Source organism: Protomyctophum parallelum (assembly GCF_964188405.1).
Source record: "Protomyctophum parallelum genome assembly, chromosome: 19".
Lineage (NCBI taxonomy): Eukaryota > Metazoa > Chordata > Actinopteri > Myctophiformes > Myctophidae > Protomyctophum > Protomyctophum parallelum.
In genome coordinates this window covers 40,231,160-40,253,321 of record NC_139717.1, presented here as the reverse complement: position 1 = coordinate 40,253,321, position 22,162 = coordinate 40,231,160, and the positions used below count along the sequence as shown (strand labels likewise).

Below are 22,162 nucleotides of genomic sequence, written 5' to 3'. Positions count from 1 at the left end.
TTGTAGATTGGCTATTTTCGGAATGCGGCCGAGTATAAATCAGGCATTACTATGCCATCATGCCAATCAACTGTAGTTTTAGTTGATTAAAATCGTACGATAGCTTGACTAAAACTAAAACATTTCAGAAGACTAAAATGTGACTAAAACTAAATAGAATTTTATTAAAAAAAAAGACTATGACAAAAAGTTTTTGTCAAAAACTAGGCTAAATAAAAAGGATCACAGCTTACTTCAACTTCAGTTTATATTGTCACATCAAGGTTTAGGCCCTACACAAAACGTTAGGGCTGAAGAAAAACTGAAAAATAGTCCTCATACTGGATCATGCTCCCATCATCATATTACTACCATATAATAAGTACTGTATAGTGTATAACAATAATTACACATGGGACCATGTCCCAACTTTTCTTACATGACAAGTTTGAACACCAGGTATAACAGTGTTTGAAATGATTTTGTGCAAGCTTCCATTCTAAATAAAGAATAAGAGTGAAAGTAAGAATACGAATATAAAAAATAAAATAATAATACAAATAAATTAATAATAATAATAATAATAAGGGTAATAAATAATAGATAATAAAAGGGTAAGAATCTGGATGAGACATTTAAACGTACACAGTATGTCACATCAGCGTCTCCTCCTGGCCAATTCAGTGTAGCACACTGAGCACAGTGGAACATCTCTTCAGTGACGAAGAATCTTTGCCTTTGAATTACATCCGGTGCTATCGGGTCAAAAGTCAACCCCTGACGGCGGCTTGCGATTGGTTGACTGTCCAATGTTATGAAACCTGATTGGACGAAGCGACTCACGCCTGCTTTCCTCACAGCCACGCAGAACATAACAACAAGGTCAGAAATGTTCCTTAATCAGTATGAAACAATAAAACATGCGTACTTTACAGCATGGAAGAGTGTCAAATATTGTCTATAGGTTTGTTGACATTTTGTTTGTGTCCTTATGCATAAAAAAGCCCGGTAATTACTTGCTGGTACGACTCGAGGCTGCTAGGCAGCTGAGCTGTTGGCTATCAGGATTGAGAATTTGAGAGTTCTCAAAGCCAGAAAGTCAGCCTCTCTTCCATTGTCTTATACATTTATCTGGAAGGCTTGACAGGCTGGAATGGCTTAGGGTTGACGATAGCCCCTCTCTAGCCCCTCTCGGAACCCTCCGTAAAGCCTTTCTAGTAGCATTGGGTTCTGCTTGTAGGGCTACTTGCAATGGGTCTTCTGGTCCACAAAGCACCAAGATACCCATGTCTAAATAGTAAATACTTCCTTAATGTGAACGAAGTCCATGCACCACAACACCAGAGGGAGTTCAACTAACCATGTGCAACCCAGATTCGGCACAAATAAGGGACTAAATTAATTTCGCTCCTATGCCACCAAAATGTGGAACGCCCTACCAACAGTCATTAAGACATGCACATCCCTTGACTCCTTCAAAACCGCTCTCAAAGGGCACCGCCACCTACGGACGGCTGCAATTCGAAACTGCACCCCAATCCCCCACCCACCTCTTTGTATTTTTTCCCCCTTGTTACCAACTTGATGATGATTTCCTGTTTTTGGCTATATAGAAGTGTATATTTGTCTCTAATTGTTATGATGAATTGAAAACGGTGGACCCTCTTGTAAACAAGTGTAATGCTTTATGGTGTCGTCCACTCACAGTTAACAGTTTTTGTATTGAGTTGTGTCTGTGAGTTATTATTATTATTATCCAGTAAGGCTTATGCTGACTGCGTTCAGAGGACACAATTATTATGATATATTATTATGTCATTACAGTCTGCAGCTCAGAGCTGCCTTACTGAGAATACATACAGTACAGCAGTGGTTCTCAAAGTGTGGTCCTGGGACCCTCAGGGGTCCTTGAGGGAGTTCCAGGGGGTCCCCAGCTGAATGATAGTGATGAACCAAATGGACCCTTTATGGGTAATGGGTGTCTATCTCAGAGAGTACTGTACACAATGGTTCCATTTTGTACACTCAGTTAACCCATTCTGACCGGGCACCCATTTTGGTGTCAGCATCATGTTATGCTTTAGCTATTGAAAAATAGCAGATCTACAAGCTCATATCGCGCCACCGAGTGGCGCGATATGAGCTTGTAGGTCTGCTATTTTTGAAAAATCGAAGACACTTTTAGAATCTGATCTCAGGTCAGAATGGGTTAATAATGAAACTGTCAGGATGTAATAGACATTTTTAGAATCTGATCTCAGGTCAGAATGGGTTAAATTAACATTGACTCAAGACTCAAGACACAAGATTCAAGCATCAAGATCAAGAGCACCTCAACACATACGAACCAAGGTGTCTGACCTCACAACCCAGACCCCTTCGTACCGTATAGGACTCCTACGCTCCGAGGTGTCTGGCTTTACAACCCAGACCCCTTCGTACCGTAAGGACTCCTACGCTCCGAGGTGTCTGGCTTTACAACCCAGATACCTTCGTACCGTATAGGACTCCTACGCTCCGAGGTGTCTGGCTTTACAACCCAGACCCCTTCATACCGTATAGGACTCCTACGCTCAGAGGTTTCTGGCTTTACAACCCAGACCCCTTCGTACCGTATAGGACTCCTACGCTCCGAGCTGTCTGGCTTTACAACCCAGACCCCTTCATACCGTATAGGACTCCTACGCTCCGAGGTGTCTGGCTTTACAACCCAGACCCCTTCGTACCGTATAGGACTCCTACGCTCCGAGGTGTCTGGCTTTACAACCCAGACCCCTTCGTACCGTATAGGACTCCTACGCTCCGAGGTATCTGGCTTTACAACCCAGACACCTTCGTACCGTATAGGACTCCTACGCTCCGAGGTGTCTGGCTTTACAACCCAGATACCTTCGTACCGTATAGGACTCCTACGCTCCGAGGTGTCTGGCTTTACAACCCAGATACCTTCGTACCGTATAGGACTCCTACGCTCCGAGGTGTCTGGCTTTACAACCCAGATACCTTCGTACCGTATAGGACTCCTACGCTCAGAGGTATCTGGCTTTACAACCCAGATACCTTGCATAGCTGCACTAAGACCACCATGCCAATTACACCTGTTAAACATCCCGGTTTAAGTTCTAATCGGACACCACTGAGTCGATCCCTAAATCTAACATTTGAGTAACAGTCCTTATCGATCCTATTTAACAATGCTCTTAACTCATCCTGCAATGTTTTACTTTGTTTGTCTAATTTTGAATATGCCTCTCTGGCCTCTTTTCCACCAAAATAAATTTGGTTCTAGAACTGATTCCTTCTCTCTGTCTCTGTCTGTGTTCTGCTTTCTCTTCCCCAGGAGTGTGGGTTCCATGTGTGTCTGAGAAGACACAGCAGCGATCATGCTTCATGCACAAAGGGCGTGCGCCGCCCTGGCCGCATGCCGCCGCCTCGCCGACGTGGCGTCCTCACGGCCCTGTCAGTTCCACACCGCCGCCACGCCTCACCATCAGGACCGGCAGGAGCTGCACGCAGAGTGGGCCAGCCTGGCTAAGAAGCAGCTGAAAGGGAAGGACCCAGAGGATCTGGTGTGGCGCACGCCGGAAGGCGTCAGCATAAAGCCGGTGTACACCAAGTCGGACTCGGCCGCGAGCGCAGACGAGCTGCCGGGCGTGTTTCCGTACACCAGGGGGCCCTACCCGACCATGTACACGTTCAGACCCTGGACCATCAGGCAGTACGCAGGCTTCAGCACGGTGGAGGAGAGCAACAAGTTCTACAAGGACAACATCAAAGGTATACAGCTAGAGCCCGACTAGTCTGGCGTAACTACTCCAGACAACTACTCCACAAATCTCCAAAAGCTATATATAGAGAGTAGAGACTGGAGCTACACCTCGCTACCGAAACCGGAGTAATCAGTTTTGTCATTTCCGCTCACAAAAATAAATAAATACAGTATATAAAAAAAAAAAAAATCGGTTTGTTATTTCCATTCTGCTAATCAGCAGCAATATGATTAGATCATTTTCATATAATTGGGATAAATTTGTGCGACTATAAAGACAAAACGGAAGTGAGGAGGAGGCTTCACTCCCGCTTTATATTTCACTCATGATCAGAACTTCCGTGCTGTGTGACGGAAGCATTTGAAAATAGCAAGAGGCAACAGTCTGGCCACGCCGATGCTGATTCCAATTGTTGACAGGCCTCGACCACTGATTTTCAGATGTTGTATTTTTTTTCCCATTAACGTCATACCAAAAATAGGGACGCCAGGTTGAAAGTGGCCGGTATATCAAGTTCTATAACATAGACAACATCAAAGGCAGCCCACACTGGCTTTTGTGAAAGCAATTTTCCCACACCTGATTGTGTGCGCCATGCTTGGAGGAAAGATCCCGCCTAGTAATTCAGAATAACATGAGCTGAAGCATATGTTATTTCCATAACATAGGATAGACTTTATTGTCCTGGTGGGAAATCTGTCATGGACACAAAAAGTGTGTATCTGCTTAAAAAAAGAAGAAGAAAATACAACATAATGCATGCATACAGTGAGTCTATACAGAATAATTGCACACTGCACCTTGAACAATATATCCAGTTAGTAAGTTGACGTAATACTGTGCGGTGTTGTAAGATCAACTGAAAATTGTAGTAACGAAATTACGTTAATTATGTGTACAGTTATGGATGTGCTGGAGCGTTCTTTTCCTAGTGACAGAGCATGGCGATTTCAATGTTCCCCGCGTCCAGGTTTTGTTTTTGCCAAGTGATCCATGTGGCTCCCATAGAATATAGTTAAACATTTTGGAGAGGCTGCATGCTGCTCATCAATGTCACTTTCCTCTGCAGCGGGTTGGAGAGTAATTAAGCCGTGGCTGTCTCCTGTTTCTGTAGCATGAGGCAGCTTGATGTACACAGTAGAAGTACACCGCCTGGACATGCCCCTAGTATGTCGCAGGGACTTCAATGCAACCCTTGATGCTGAGTGCCAAGCAGGGAGGCATTGGGTACCCTTTGGTACAACCTGTCCAGGGAATTTAACCCCTGACCTCCCAGTCTCCAGGTGAACACTTGACCACAAGGCCACTGAGCTGGGGTTGGAGAGACACGGCCCAAAGATTGTTTATGGATCACACATGATCATGACGTTTTTGTATGTACTGTATGTAAAGGATACACTGGAAATCTGAGAGAATGCAACCACACAGCAAAAGTCAGTTAACCCATTCTGACCTGAGATCAGATTCTAAAGAATTCTAAAGTCTTCTACACCCTGACAGTTTTCTGAAAAAGCTATGTTTCCATGTCAGTCGTTCTAAAAAAAAATAGCAGACCTACAAGCTCATAGCGCGCCACTCGGTGGCGCGCTATGAGCTTGTAGATCTGCTATTTTCAATAGCTAAAGCATAACATAATGCTAACACCAAAATGGGTTCCCGCCCAGAATGGATCAATGTTAGTCAATCTTTATTTTTATTTTTATAAATATATTTATTGGTTTTTTAAAGACAAACAGACATTACACAACAAGAACATAATAACAAACAACAAAAGAAAAGAAAGAAAATAAAATAAAATAAAAACAGCTCAGGCACAACACTATTATAAATAAAAAGATTGAATATACAAAGACATGACAAGGACAATGAACCATAATGACAAGTGGCTTTCGAATTTTGATATTCAGGAAATACATCCATACAGTACATAAATACATATATTAACTAGACAAAGTGCCAATCGGCACAGGTCTCCACCAGGGCAGGTCAGGTTGTGGCCTCATGGTGGCGCTATAACAGGCTGTTGAGGAAGATTTGGGCCGGAGGTTCGTGTTGGAGGGATGCAGGTACAATGTTTTTCCATGTGTGCATACATAAGTTGTATACAGATCGATGCAGTTATAGCTAAAAACAGGAATTGGCCTGTTATAGCGCCACCGTGAGGCTGATTTTGAGGAAAAAATTGTGGCATGTCGTCCTCGGCCTAGTGAAAATGTGCGTGTATAATTTAACGGAAATTGCACACTGTGTTTGTGATTTGTGGCCTTTTTTCGAAATGGACTAATCGTGTGAGCTTTGGAAGCCAATCTTAGCCAATCAGGATGGAAGATGGGAAATGGTGGCGCTCCGTGTTGATCACATGACTATGGAGATAGTGTATACCGATTTGCCTGAAATTTGGATAAAATCTGAAGGAGTAATAATAGAAAATGTGTTTTACATATGTCGGCCTCCTGGTGGCGCTATAAAGAGCAGATGTGAAAAATTCCAGGCAAAGGTTTTTCCTTGGCCTCTAGGGAGTTGGCATACAAAGTTATCCACAGATCCGTGCAGTTAGAGGTAAAAACACTTTTCGGCCAGTTATAGCGCCACCTTGAGTCTGAGTTGAAATTGTTCATGTGGCATTTCGTCCTCGGCCTAGTGGGAATGTGGGTGCACAATTTCACGGAAATCACGCGATGTGTTCATGATTTGCAGCATTTTGTTTGAAACTGAGCACTCCTGTGAACTTTGGAAGCCAATCTTAACCAATCAGGATGGAGTCTGAGAAATCTGAAAGACCGGTTTCGTTGAATGGCTCTAGAGAGACTGTGTACCAATTTGCGTGATGTTTGGACAAAATCTGTAGGTGTACTGTGCAAAAACTTTTTTTGCACAAAGCGGCCTTCTGGTGGCGCTATAACAGGCCGTTCTGGAAAGTTTGGGGCAGAGGTTCATCGTTGGCATCCAGGGAGTGTGTGTGCAAAATGTGGCATCGACCGGGTTAACGGTGGCCGAGATTAGCTGCTCACGGACACACGGACGGACGGACACACACACGGACGGACACACGGACGGACGGAGTGCAAAACATACTCTCCCCACATGCCTTCGGCCTGGTGGAGACAAAAAGGCAGACAATAGTTATCATAGGCACCAAATCATTACAACAAGAGCAGACCCATGCATGCTCCACTCAAAGGCGGCAACCGCAATTTGTTTCGTATAGGCCCACAAATCTGCCCAGCCCTCATCATGAATAGAGACGTCCAGATCTTTTTCCCAGGACTGCTTAGTAATCTGAGAGGATATAGATGAGTAGGAACTAGGAATTCAATACGTCACAGAAAATTAAAATTTGTTTCTTAGATAATTGCAAAGAGAGGGCTCGTTCTACCTGTGAAGCGGAACTATTGGCTAAAAGTGTCCTCAGTAATAAAATGTCTAATTTGTAAATACCTGAAGAATTCAGATTTTGGCAACCCATGACGCTGCTGCAATTGTGTGAAAGACCTCAAGAATGTCAATTCTTAACATTTCATAATCAAACATACACATTTGTTGCATGTTGAATTGATCAGCTGTGTGTGTATTTCCTAGAGTCAAAGCCTTAGTGTTAACTTATCTATTTGTAATTTTGAGAGTTAAATTAATTATGCCTCTTAAGCTACGTTCAGAGCTCGGTTTGTCCAGTTTGTGCTGCGCCAGGTTGCGCCGCGCCCGTTCGCGCAATTACCGTCTTTGCATTGACTTTGTATTGTAATCGCGCCGCTCTAACCATTCAAGTCTGAATGCACCTTTAGTATGTCAGCAGCACAATTTTTTACTGCATAGATAGCTGGTTGTCTATGTAATTTCCTCTTCTTCCTCCAGTCTGAGCCACTGAAGCTGTGTTTGTGTGGGTGTTTATCCATATGCGCACACACGCTCTTTCCACCTCTGAATCCTATTTCCATCAATCTTCTTTCCAGGGCTGCAATTATTGATGACTCTTTTGGTTAGCCAAATAATTGAGAATTACTTTTGATGTTGTAAGCTTGTACATCTGCTATTTCTTCCACCTATAATGAATAGGTTGATATATATTTTCTTATAATCGATTCAAATCGATTGTTAGATTAATACTCTAATACTAGCCATGTGTTGTATGGAGAGTCGTTGCTGCCTTCAGGAAGGAGATGTTGGTGTTCCTGTCAGGAACACCTCAGTATTTGGACCCGTATGCAGAATAACCAAGGCAACAACGACTTGCACTCAAGCACTTTTATTTTAACTCAGAAAACCCTCCCAGGGCATATACTGCATAACATAAAGTCCCACTCTTGGGAAACACAGTGTTATAATTGAGCAACCTAACCAATAACACAGAGTCCCTAATATACCTCCATGCTCATTAACCAAAGTCTCTTCAGCTTAGAAGCGCAGGTGGACACAGTCTCACAATCAGCCAGGGGAAGAGGGGCAAAGGTAGGGACGGCGGTCCAGGCGTGGTACTGTACGTCCTAGGACAGGACGTGACAGTTCCAGCATACAATAAGGTCAGACCTAAGAGGTCTTTTGTCCATCAGTCGACTTTGAGACTTTGAGGCCAGGACTAGACTGAGCTGTGGACATTGCTCTTGCCCTTCTGTAATTGTATTTTCTTTTCTGTTTTGTGTTATGTCAAATGTGTTGCATACAAGGCCGCTGGGTCGCAAGACACATTTCAGTGCAAACTGACAATAAAGTACTATATCGATCTATTAACTGTTGTACCTCCTCCGTCTTCCCTGACTCCCCCGCTCAGCCGGACAGCAGGGCCTCTCGGTGGCCTTTGACCTGGCCACGCACCGCGGCTACGACTCGGACAACCCCCGCGTCCACGGAGACGTGGGCATGGCGGGCGTGGCCATCGACACGGTGGAGGACATGAAGATGCTGTTCGACGACATCCCGCTGGAGCGCATGTCGGTGTCCATGACCATGAACGGCGCGGTCATCCCCGTGCTGGCCATGTTCATCGTGACGGGGGAGGAGCAGGGGGTGGACAAGGCCAAGCTGACCGGCACCATCCAGAACGACATCCTGAAGGAGTTCATGGTCCGCAACACGTACATCTTCCCCCCGGAGCCTTCCATGCAGGCCATCTCCGACATCTTCGCCTATACCTCCAAGGTATTCTCTGTCCACGTCTAGGGCCCGTCACCATAATGACATTTTACTTGACTTAAATACTTGTGATTAACTGATTTTGTTGTGTTTCTGTCGTTGAACATTATAAATAAAAATCACACCCGTGTCATGTAAATGGTGCAACTCCCGTGTGGGTGAGAATTCCGCTGGCTTATGCTGTCTGTGGGAACGCAGTTTTTAGAATCATAATATCTCGGATGCTTCTTTGAAACGGCTTTCAAACTAAATATTTAGTCTGGCGGTCAATTCAGACACCAGATGGGGGTGTTGGTGGTAAATTAGTTAAAACCTCATAAACATTAATAGTGGAAATAGCAGATCAGCTTGTAGATTTGCTCTTTCCACTATTTCTGAAAATGTGTATGCGATTATGCAAAAACTATTGTGATCATCTCAAATAATTGTGATGTGTCTGTCTGTCTGTCTGTCTGTGAAGTACTCACTTGAGTAAAAGTATCAATACCACAATGTAGAAACACCCTGCTAGAGGTAGCAGCCCTGTATTACAAATGTACTTGAGTAAAAGCACAAAAGGCATCAAAGTACTCATTATGCAGAATGACTGACTGTTTTGCTGACCAACCCTTTTCACAGCACATGCCCAAGTACAACTCCATCTCCATCAGTGGCTACCACCTTCAGGAGGCCGGGGCAGATGCCATCTTGGAAGTGGCCTACACCATCGCCAATGGCCTGGAGTACTGCCGCACAGGGATCAGCGCGGGCCTGACCATTGATGACTTCGCTCCCAGGTAGATTCAAGACTTTGGTTTTTGTTCATTACATCTCATATACAGGTACGCAAGAGTCAAATTCTTTCAACATTCTAGCAACAATAACAAAAGGCAGACATAAAGAATAACAACAAGGGTAGTAGTAAGGTAAAGACGAAATGGCAGTAATGGCATGTGACCAGTGATAGGCTATTGAACGTGGAATCTGAAAACAATGTACCTTGCATAATGCTGGCCTATTTAGCACACTGTTGTACATGATATAGATAACAGCTCATACAATTCACGGTTTATTTATTCCTGTCAAAGGGTCTTGTAACTCAAATTCAAGACATCTACAAAGGTCTTAAGTTAGCGCCAGGGGCCAAGGAGATGAAAAATTAACAGTGGACCGAAGTGTGAATAAAGTTGTAACGGTCAGATATCTCTATCACTGCTACTAATTATTTAAATCACGGGTTGTGAATGATCTCCTATAGGATACAACTGATAAAGTGGAATGCAAAGAAAATAGCCTAAATAAGCAAGTAGAAAACACAGTCAGAAGCAAAACTCACGTTAACCTTTTATCTAGTAATCATGGAATCAACAGTATTACAGACAGAGTAGAATGAATGAAATGAATGAGTGATCCGAAACGAGTGTGCGTGTCTCACGCACGCACGCACGCCCGTGCTTTATTGTTTTAGTATAGTTCCGTGGTTCCAACCAAAGTCTGTTGCCCCCCGAGTTCCTTCCCGAACGTTAAACTCCCTCCAAAGTAAAGTAATGGTGAAAAAATAAACTTAATCCGTCCCAGCAGCGAACGTAATCCAATGTATAGGATACTCCAAACGAAGAGGAAGTACGAAACCCTTCTGATCCTCGCGGGACGTTGAAGTAAATAAAAGACGAACGATCTCTCCGGTTGCAGATGTCTCGAGCCTCTTCCAACTGTGAGCGTTATCGTTCGGGTAGCTATAGCTTCCAGTAACGAGGCATTAAAGAACAAACGTATCTACAGGTCCCTCGTAGACTCCCTGTTGTTTGTTTGTCTCTCCCCGTCAGGTCTACCTCAGGCCGGTAACCTCCGCCTACTTTATGGGCGTCAGTCCAACTCAAAATATATCAAATCATAAACATAGTGTTTAAAACCCCCCAAATAATAACAAAATCACACAATAGACAGCACAGAATTTATAGGACCTTACCCTTGACATATGGCGTTAATTAGAAATATTAAATAATAGAACATGTACTTTTAAATGTTGATATAAAAATAAATCATCTTTAACTTGTGTGGCAGTTGCTACAAAGTTTGCGATCTGTTGATTATGTTGTTTTTGTCTCCTGACCTTCTACGTGATGTCAGGCTGTCATTCTTCTGGGGCATCGGGATGAACTTCTACATGGAAATCGCCAAACTGAGGGCGGCCAGGAAGCTGTGGGCCACACTCATTAAACAGAACTTCCAGCCCAAGAACGCCAAGTCTCTGCTTCTGCGCACACACTGCCAGACCTCAGGCTGGTCTCTCACTGAACAGGTAAACCGGTAGTAACGTGCACCAATGAAAACACATCATGATGAGAAACTCTTCATTGGCAAGCAATGAGTTAGCCTTTCTTTTTAATGTTTTTTTGTGGCTTTCGCCTTTATTTGTTTATATTCTTTTTATGGAGGGACAGGAAATGGGGAGAGAGATGGGGGGAAGACATGCAGTAAAGGCCGTCGGGATCGGGAGTCGAACACTGCCAGACTAGATTACCAGCCAAGGTGTCTGGACCACTGAGCCATGGCCCAGGCCATGAGTTATAGCCTTTTGAGTGCTCGGATCGCCTCCTTGTCTTTAGTATTCCAGTCCCACTGATCTTTGAAGCACCAGCCTACTTTACATGATCATTTTTTGCATCTCCATCGAGCACCTGGTTGATTTTCTTTCTGTCTAATAATTAGTCAGGCTTCAGAGACAGGAAATTGATAATGAACGTTGTCATCAAAAGAGTGGTTAAATTCACTGGTGAAAATGTGGGGCGTGTTGGAGCTGCCATCGTTAATGGACTAAACTGACAAAGTGCGCAAACTGACTCAGCTCACAGGAGAGAGCATTTCAAGGACTTTCAAGACCACATTATGCAACAGTCTAAAGTGCTTTGCAGAGTCGAACGTAATCACAGCAAGAAGCACTAATTGGGAGGTCAAGGGAACGACGGAGCTATGCACATAACATGTGCGTGTGTGTGTGTGTGTGTGTGTGTGTGCGTGTGCGTGAGAGTGTGTGCTGTTATAACTCTGTATTGATGCATTGCAATGCTGCAATAAACCAGCTTACACAAACATTGCAAATTTGCAAATGTGTCAATTAAATTTACTGTGCGCTGGAGAAGATGTTCCACCGCAGAGCAGGCTCTTGGCACACATGATGCGCTCCAATTCAGCTTTCAACCTGTGTGGCATGTCATTCTTCCAGCTTTCAACCTGTGTGGCATGTCATTCTTCCAGCTTTGAACCTGTGTGGCATGTCATTCGTCCAGCTTTCAACCTGTGTGGCATGTCATTCGTCCAGCTTTGAACCTGTGTGGCATGTCATTCGTCCAGCTTTGAACCTGTGTGGCATGTCATTCGTCCAGCTTTGAACCTGTGTGGCATGTCATTCTTCCAACTTTGAACCTGTGTGGCATGTCATTCTTCCAGCTTTGAACCTGTGTGGCATGTCATTCTTCCAGCTTTGAACCTGTGTGGCATGTCATTCTTCCAGCTTTGAACCTGTGTGGCATGTCATTCGTCCAGCTTTGAACCTGTGTGGCATGTCATTCTTCCAGCTTTGAACCTGTGTGGCATGTCATTCTTCCAGCTTTGAACCTGTGTGGCATGTCATTCTTCCAGCTTTGAACCTGTGTGGCATGTCATTCTTCCAGCTTTGAACCTGTGTGGCATGTCATTCTTCCAGCTTTGAACCTGTGTGGCATGTCATTCTTCCAGCTTTGAACCTGTGTGGCATGTCATTCGTCCAGCTTTCAACCTGTGTGGCATGTCATTCTTCCAGCTTTCAACCTGTGTGGCATGTCATTCGTCCAGCTTTCAACCTGTGTGGCATGTCATTCTTCCAGCTTTCAACCTGTGTGGCATGTCATTCTTCCAGCTTTGAACCTGTGTGGCATGTCATTCTTCCAGCTTTGAACCTGTGTGGCATGTCATTCTTCCAGCTTTCAACCTGTGTGGCATGTCATTCTTCCAGCTTTCAACCTGTGTGGCATGTCATTCTTGACAAGCATTCTTGTCTGTACAAAGGCTAGACAGATAGCGTACAAACTCCCAATAATAAAGCCGTTTCTTTAGAAGAGTAGTTTTTACTGTAGGTTTTTGATTTGTAAGACTTTTCAAATGAAAACATTACAAACAAACATAAGCTGCTACCTAGTAACAGTTTAAGCTACAAACATCTTACTGTTCACTACTGAAAGCATGTACACATATAGATGATGTAATGACAGACAACTGTAGCTCACATGGAAATTAGCAGAGTAACTAAGTTACAAAAATAACTAAATTGACAACACATTACTTTACACTTTCTTAAACACTTTGGAGCAATGATATTTGAGTTTACTCACAGACATACAGTATCTACTTGAGAGACTACTCAAAAGGTAACAAAGGGATTCACTAGTTGCTTTTAGTTTCATTTAAAACAAAACCTAAACTGGAACATACCAGCAACTGGAATATACTCCAAGAGGGAATGAAATGACACAAAACAACCACAAATATCAATTAAAGAGGTCCAGCACAATCTCAATAAATGGATGGAATCACAAAGCTGTGAAAACCATAATACTTGCCCTGCCTAATGAATTGTATGACCACCCGTTGTGGTCCCTTTCAGGACCCCTACAACAACGTGGTGCGTACAGTGATCGAGGCCCTGGCGGCTGTGTTTGGGGGGACCCAATCACTCCACACCAACTCATTTGACGAGGCGCTGGGCCTGCCCACGGTGAAGAGTGCCCGCATCGCCAGGAACACCCAGATCATCATCCAGGAGGAATCGGGGATCCCCAAGGTGGCCGACCCCTGGGGCGGATCACACATGATGGAGGCCCTGACAGATGACGTGTACAACACGGCCATGAAGGTAGGCCATAACTGTACATTAACTCATGCATGCATACTGTATCGTTGCTGTTGGGAGGAAACCACCTAACCCTGAGGTTTTTGATTATAATTTGTTTCATAAATCAGTCACGGGGGGGGGCAACAGTTCCAGCACTGCAGCAGAGAGCTCCAGACTTCTCTTTTTCGTGCAACATTATATCCGATTTTAGCTGTTTTAATTGCAGAAAAACCATAGACCTTATTAGACCATTCAAGCCCTTTGAATTCCACAACAACAAAAAAACGTAGTACTTTATTATCAATTATTGCACCATTCGGCTGGACATAACAGTTTTAACAGCAATAACAGTTAACTGCTGCATTTGGAAATACACGTGGGTTTGACTTCAGCATGTCGTTTTTTATTCCCGTATCCCATGTAGTTCATTAATGAGATTGAAGAGTTGGGAGGAATGGCCCGGGCTGTGGCTGAGGGCATTCCTAAACTCCGCATCGAGGAGTGCGCTGCACGCAGACAGGCCCGCATTGACTCAGGTACTGGAAACACACACACACACACACACACACACCCCCCAGTCAAAAAACACTTTGTTTGAAATAGACACTCATTGATGTAAACTACCTGTCAGTGGGGAGTGTTGGCTGGGAGGAGGAGTAGGACTAAGGCCCTATACGTCCTCTCTGGGGGGGGTTACTACCTGTGAGTGGGGAGTGTTGGCTGATGAATGAATATCAACATCCTAATATATCCTGGGGGGTCAAATTATGACAGGCAATTGTCATAGAAATATCAACATCCTAAACAAAACTAAGACTAAATATACTGACAATTTCGTCAACAGATAAAAACTAGACTAAAATGTTAGGGAGGGACTAGTGGAGAAGAGTCATTTTATTGTTGCATGCGAAAAATAAAGCTCGCGACGCATTGTGAGCTTGTAGATCGGCTATTGTAAGTGTAAAATCAGCCATTATGATATCAAGGCCCGCCAAAATACATTTTAGTTGGCACTTTGACGAAACTAAAATCAAAGTTCAATCAACACTCTTCAGAAAGCATTCTGCCCACATATTTGAATGATGGGGGTTATTGTTAGTGTTTTGTGGTCAATGGTGAAAACAGGCAGGTAGGGCTGTCACCATTAGGACATTTTAGTTAACGGTTAATTGTCGCTCCAGTAATTGCGAATAACCATTTAATTGCGCTTCTGGTGTTGAACATTTGGAACATTATGCATACAAAAAATAATTTCTGTTTCGCTTTAGGCTTCGTTAACAAAAGGTGCACAGGGCACATAACGGACAAATAACTTGCGTCATTTCGTAACTTTATACTTACATGAATGGTGGAAATAGCTGATCTACAAGCTCAAAACGTGTCGCGTAGATGTGTTCACAATTACTTTGTAGTTGTTGAAAATGTATGCCTGTTTTTCAACACGGTAATGATTATGGCAATTATGCAAAAATAGAATTGAGATTGTCTAAAATAAGTGCGACTAGCCGATTACTTCCGCTACGTGGAAGTACGGCGGCTGTGCCGCCCACGCCGTAGCTGTCAAAACCGTTACGCAAACAGCCTCCGGCGACATTGGTTGCCATGGTGACGTGTCCATGCAGCATGTAACAAACATAAACACTATTATTATTATACACCCCGTCGTGCCGATATTGCTTCATTCTTACATGCGCTGGACATGATCAGCAGTGGAAAGAGTAAGGTCCTGGAGCAATCTGTGTTGTTCTAAAAAAACGTTTTAATAAACATGGTTAATATGACACATGGTATTAGTGCTATTTCTTCATTCAGAGCATGCCAACACATTACACAGCATAAGAGAGGTGATGGAGCAATCGGTGTAAGTGTATGACAGCTATAATTTCAATAAACATGGTTATGACATGGCGATGTAGACACTACGTGTAAGTGTAGGTTCTCCCGTAGTAGAAAGGGCTGCGACGGAGAGCAGGTTTATGTATCGAGCACTGATCCATCTCCGGTCGCCGTAGCCGACTGCCGTATCCGTCGTTGCTTAAAGTCGCTACTGGTACGCTGTTGGCAGGCGACTTCTGTCACACGCACACAAACGCGTGCACTGCACACACATTAAGCGATCGTTTGATGCTTGTTATGAACATGATGTGTTGAAGGACAGTGGAGCCATCTTGGCATTTTAGAGGTCTAATGCCACGCATTTTGTGTTTCTGTTTCCTGCTGTTAAAAATAGACCAAGGTCCACCCACCCAGGCTTGGATCAGAATGGGATTATTCGAAATGTCGGTGCATTGGGGCACCTCCAATATTTCAATAGTAGAAGCTCCGTGAATTGTGAGAAGACACATATTCCCATATGTGTCCCATAATATTATTCCCCTTAATAGAGAAGACTCTCGGCGGACTCTTGTAATAGACTGTCTCCATGCTGACAAATTGTCATTTGTCTTCATTGGTGTTGGCACGTCTGGGCTGAAGTCCATGCGTTGTCATTGGCCCTTGTAGGGCTGGCAGAAACATCCCTGTCCTGTCCTGTCATTGGCCCTTGTAGGGCTGGCAGAAACATCCCTGTCCTGTCATTGGCCCTTGTAGGGCTGGCAGAAACATCCCTGTCCTGTCATTGGCCCTTGTAGGGCTGGCAGAAACATCCCTGTCCTGTCATTGGCCCTTGTAGGGCTGGCAGATATATCCCTGTCCTGTCATTGGCCCTTGTAGGGCTGGCAGAAACATCCCTGTCCTGTCATTGGCCCTTGTAGGGCTGGCAGAAACATCCCTGTCCTGTCATTGGCCCTTGTAGGGCTGGCAGATATATCCCTGTCCTGTCATTGGCCCTTGTAGGGCTGGCAGAAACATCCCTGTCCTGTCATTGGCCCTTGTAGGGCTGGCAGAAACATCCCTGTCCTGTCATTGGCCCTTGTAGGGCTGGCAGAAACATCCCTCTCCTGAGCATGCAGGATAATACGTTTTTCAGACGTGTCGTTATTTCCCTGGTTGTTTCCCAATCCCAACGTGCCAATTGGTTATAATACATTTATTTTAAATATTAGATTTGACTTAAAAGCACCTCAAAGTGTGCTATGACTAATGTACATACTTACCTTACTCTTTACCTTACTAGTTGTTGTTATAACGAGCTCATGTGAAATATTTCATAACATCCAGAGTGCAACAGAGCTCCGACCTGGGTCTTTTTCAACTGGCAGATAAAAGAACCACAATCGATCTACAGAATGTCGTGAGCGTTTCATTTCAAAAGGAATTTGTCCCCGCTTTTTCCTTTTATCAGAAATCTTTCCAGCAAAACTGCCACAAGCAAGATGACACCAAGGTCTGTTATTAAGCGGTACTTCAGTTCCATGTACCTCCTCTTTGTTCTCATCCCTCTCTCTTAGCAGGTGAAATGAATGATTCCATAGATGAGAGAAGACTCTGCAGACTCTTATAATAGACTGTCTCCATGCTGAAGCTCATTCTCATTTGTCTTCATTGGTCTTGTGACCCCCCTGGCTCAACTTGTCCCCCTTGAATAAAATATTCATTATTTCTAAAATATATATATATATTTTTATTTTAGTTATAGAGGGCAATTATAATATATGAAGGCGTATGATATATGGCTTATTACAGTAAGAAAGCACTCCGAAGTCCTTCTACTGTACTATATTCTGACCGGGCACCCATTTTGGTGTCGGCATCATGTTATGCTTTAGCTATTTAAAAATAGCAGATCTACAAGCTCATATCGCGCCACCGAGTGGCGCGATACGAGCTTGTAGGTCTGCTATTTTTGAAAAATCAAAGACACTTTTAGAATCTGATCTCAGGTCAGAATGGGTTAATAATGAAACTGTCAGGATGTAATAGACATTTTTAGAATCTGATCTCAGGTCAGAATGGGTTAAGAGCTAACTACAAATAACACTATTGGACATACAAGTGAAGTGTGTAGTGTGTACAGTACACCTCGACCCAACAGTGACGATATGCCTACAGTACATTTGAGTCTTTGATCCTGTACTTGGGAACACAGGCTATAACCTGGCTGTCAGATGCCAGCATGGGATATTAGATGGGATATTGGATTGGAGTTGTGTAGTGGACTGTCTACAGATGAAATAGATGCAGGTAGAGAACGAGGCTTTTTCATCTCACAGTGGGATTGGAATGAGTTTCTCCAGTCTCCTGTTGTCAAAGGGCCTACTAGGCCCATAGTGCGGGACCCTGAAATGACACAATGAATCAAACATTCTGCATTCTGAGTGCACCCTTTATCGACTCACCCTTTGACCCAGGCTGGGTCAACATGGGGCTTTTCCCTGTGTACATGGCTGGAGTGATGCAGTGGTGTGTGTGCACATGGACTGTCTTTGTTACAGAGAGGAAAGAGACACAGGTAGTGGAGAGGGAGTGACAGCGTGACAATAGGAAATCAAAGGGGTAGTCATGGATTTTTCAATTTACTGAACTCGGTGGGAGTGGAATTGGATTCTCCAGTCGCCATGGTTTCAAAGACGTGCCTTCCCATTGTTCCTTGGTACAGTATACGAACCAATTAATTAACTTAATTAGTTTTATGTGAGCCTCATTGTCTGCTATGTACATCAACAGCACTTTTACAGCACTTTAATGCTGCAGGCCTGGCTTTTAGTCAACCTAGCTTTTGTATTTAGTTTCAGAAGATGTTTTCTCTTATGTTCTGTGTCACAAATTGGCTGGTCATGTTAATGTTTTTGACTTTCTACGTTACCCTTTTCCATTTCACACTTTGTGCCCCACCAATCCACCACTAAATCCACAACATGGCGCCAGTGGCAAAGAAATCTGCGCTATGAGCTTACAAAACACGGCACTTCCGCCTGCCCCGGATGTGATAGCCGTCCATATCTGAGCCAGATTCGCATTACAGGGGATGTGTCGACCGCGGATTGCATTCACTTTCTTAGCGTGATCAAAGTTTAGACTTTTATATGTACCATGTACCTGTCTAAATACTTCCTTAGTGTAAACGAAGTCCACACCCACAACACCAGAGGGAGTACAACAAACCATGTACAACCCAGATTCGGCACAAACAAGGGACTAAATTCTTTTCGCTCCTATGCCACCAAAATGTGGAACGCCCTACCAACAGTCATTAAGACATGTGAATCCCTTGACTCCTTCAAAACCGCTCTCAAAGGGCACCTACGGATGGCTGCAATTCGAAACTGGCCTCTGTAAAATCTGAATCCCCCCCCCCCCACCCCATTTCCCCTCACTGTATATGTATCTTTTCCCTTTTTGCTTCCTATATGATGAATTCCTGTTCTGTTCTTTAGCTACATAGAAGTGTCTATTTGTATGTCTCTAAATGTTTTGATGAATTGAACAATGTGGACCCTGTTGTAAACAAGTGTAATGCTTAATTGGGTCGTCCACTCACAGTTAACAGTCTTTGTATTGAGTTTGTGCTTAAAATGTACTGTAAATTTTACAAACTGTTAATAAATATTTCAATCAATCAATCAATATAATGTCTCAAAGATGACAGTTTGTCTCATTTTGAGGAGAATAAGGACTATTAAGCGTGCACACGACCGCGTGCGAGTCGGATCCGTGTTGTGGAGGTCTAACATGCGAGTAAAAAAAAGAAATAAACAAAAAAATTAATTAACGGATAGGCGGGGGGAGGAGAAATTAACGTAATTCTGCGTCCCTGGCCTTTATTGGGTTAAGGATGGATGGATATTATTTATATAGCTAATTTGCTAAATACAGCACTCCACTGTTCTGCTTTTGAAATAAAACAAATGTACATTTTTCCTGGCCATGTCACCCAATCGTTGCTAATACCACATGTGTTGTCCTTCTGGTGTGGGCCAGGTTCAGAGGTCATTGTCGGGGTGAACAAGTACCGTCTGCAGAAAGAGGAGTCCGTAGAGGTGTTGTCCATCGACAACACCATCGTACGTCAGAAGCAGATCGACAAACTCAAGAAGGTAAGTGACGCCCCATAACAAATTAATTGCCTCTGACGGAAATTTCCGTCATTGAAAATCCAACCGTTGTCTACCTCTGATTGTCTTATCGATATGGAACGGGTACAAATGAACATTCAACACTAACCCGGTTGCTAGGCAACGTCTTTGTCACTCCCAGCACAAGGACGAGTGCGCGCACACGCCATAGGGTCCCATATAAAGTTGAATCTTTGTTGGCTGTTCTCTCTGAAAAATGCACCGCTGTCTGTGGTTTTGACCAATCCATCCACGGTTCGGATGTGATTCTGTGATATCGCTCCCGACATATTACCGTTTCTGGCGAAAGAAAAACATCGTCACTTCCTGCTAACATAAACTGCTGCTGCTTCCCTTGCTTTGCGAGGCTGGGAGACCCGGATGTAAATGACTAGATATCCAGTATTTTCCATGGCGGAAGGTAACTACCCAAAATCACCTCTAGGTGTACTTTATGGGTCTAGTGCTGATCCATCTTTACCTGACAGACACAGAGAGATTCCAGGTCAGCATACTTTTATTAAAATAGGTGTTAAATATCTCTTTATTCTCATGGTCAGTCAGGGCTGTACATAATTATTTTGGGCTAGTTCTCAAAGGAGCACCTGTACATGCAAGTTTGTGCGCACGGCAGGGGGGGGTTACGGACGTTTGTACTCTGCCACAATGTTATGCTGCCCACACGGGCAGATGTAAAAGATCTAGGTGCTCACAGACAGTGTATTTGTAGGCTAGTCGTTAAGCAGCAGGAGGACGTTTGTTAGCAGCTCAACCACTGAAACCAAAACAAAAGTCCAACACGGATAAAAGTAATTACTCACCAACTGCTGCAGGTTCCATGTTTCAGTAATCCCAGTGTTGTTCAAGATGCATGGTTTTCATATTGTAAATAATTGTGGTCGCGTGGTTTAGCGACTACCACTATGAGAGGAGCATGTAACTTTGGGAAAGTGTCATAGTAGCTTGTTTACAACTGAAACGGACTTCCTGTGCACTGATTTCCTCTTCAAAATAAGAGCCACATGTAATGATTAGTCAACACTAGTTTTATTTCTTTTTTTTTATGATTCAAATTTTTATTGCTTTTTCAATTTAGTTTCACAAACAGTTAAGACAACAAACAAAACAAAACTAGACAATAAAATAATAAATACATCACACAACGAAATCTTTACAGAAAAGATAAAACAATACAGACAATACAATACAATACAATAAAATGATAATAAAACAAATTAATAATAAAGAAAAATAAATAAATGCCAACACACCTGGGTAATATCAATTTACACTTTCACGGAAAACAAGAAAGAAAAATAGACGTTGCGCTCACACCACAGTGGGATTGACAGTAATATGCATTATGTATCCTCCCCATTTCCGTATATATTTGTCCAGTCTGTCGGACCTCCTATATGCCATTTCTTCGTATGCTGCAACCTTGCCTAATTCCACAAACCAGTCATGAAACGAGGGACTCCCTGACGCTTTCCAACCTCTCATTAGCACCTGTCTACCAATCATGATAGCCGTGAGGATGAAATTGACATAATCACAGTGAGCAACCTGCTTTGGGTCACCCAGTATGTAAAGCCTAGGGCAGAAGGGAAAATCAACCGTTGTCATTTCTAAGATACAATTATGAATTTGTTTCCAATAACTCTCAATTACAGGACAGTCCCACAAAGCGTGAACCAGGGTGCCCACCGAAGATGGATCCTTGCACTTCCAGCACTCAGCTGTGTCCTTAAGACCCAGTCTGTGCAACCGTGAGGGTGTCCAATAGAAGCGGTTGAGAATTTTAAATTGAATCAATTTGATTCTAGTATCTTTAGACATTTTTGTTGAATTTCTGCAGATTTCATCCCACTCCTCCTCTTCAATATCAATATTCAAATCCCTCTCCCACACAGTTTTTGACACGCCAGGTAACCTGGCGTTTTCAATGAAGATGTTAGAATAGTAAAATGAGGCCTCGTGACCTGTACCAAACACCATGGTGATGCCATGCAACAACTCAGAATGCTGAGGCGGAGTTCTGGGTGAACCAAATATTCCACATAGTAGGTGCCTTAATTGCAAGTATTGCCAGAATGTAGACTAGTTTTATTTCTAAGTCTACTTACAGGACGTTAACATCACATTTGAGGTCCTTTTGAATGCCTGTCAGATTTCTCTACATAACTGTCTCAGCTGTTGGTGCACAAATGTGCCTTGCATGCCTTTGATCTACCGTGCAGAAAACATATTTGTGGAGTCACAAACAGGATAACACAAGATCTTCACACTGTACATGCGATCTTCATACAGCAGTTTCATCTTCGTATTATTGTATAATATAATGGGAAGAACACTGTGCCACTTGTAGTGACTATTTGACCTTTGCACAAAGAGAGCAACATTTCGCTCCATTTGCCAAGATGTCATATCGAAGGTGATTGTTG

The 22,162-nt window shown here is 43.4% G+C and overlaps 1 protein-coding gene across 1 annotated transcript in view; it reads left to right on the top strand.

Annotated features, from left to right (window-relative positions):
* The first annotated feature begins 799 nt into the window (after positions 1-799).
* mmut (methylmalonyl CoA mutase) overlaps positions 800-22,162 on the top strand; it is a 36,911-nt gene continuing 15,548 nt past the window's right edge. The window contains exons 1-8 of the mRNA XM_083789917.1: positions 800-861; positions 3,320-3,756; positions 8,515-8,882; positions 9,495-9,652; positions 10,986-11,157; positions 13,498-13,746; positions 14,150-14,261; positions 19,585-19,700. Coding sequence (XP_083646043.1) covers positions 3,363-3,756; positions 8,515-8,882; positions 9,495-9,652; positions 10,986-11,157; positions 13,498-13,746; positions 14,150-14,261; positions 19,585-19,700 — 1,569 coding nt within the window. The 5' untranslated portion in view covers positions 800-861; positions 3,320-3,362. The remainder of the gene's footprint in view (positions 862-3,319; positions 3,757-8,514; positions 8,883-9,494; positions 9,653-10,985; positions 11,158-13,497; positions 13,747-14,149; positions 14,262-19,584; positions 19,701-22,162) is intronic.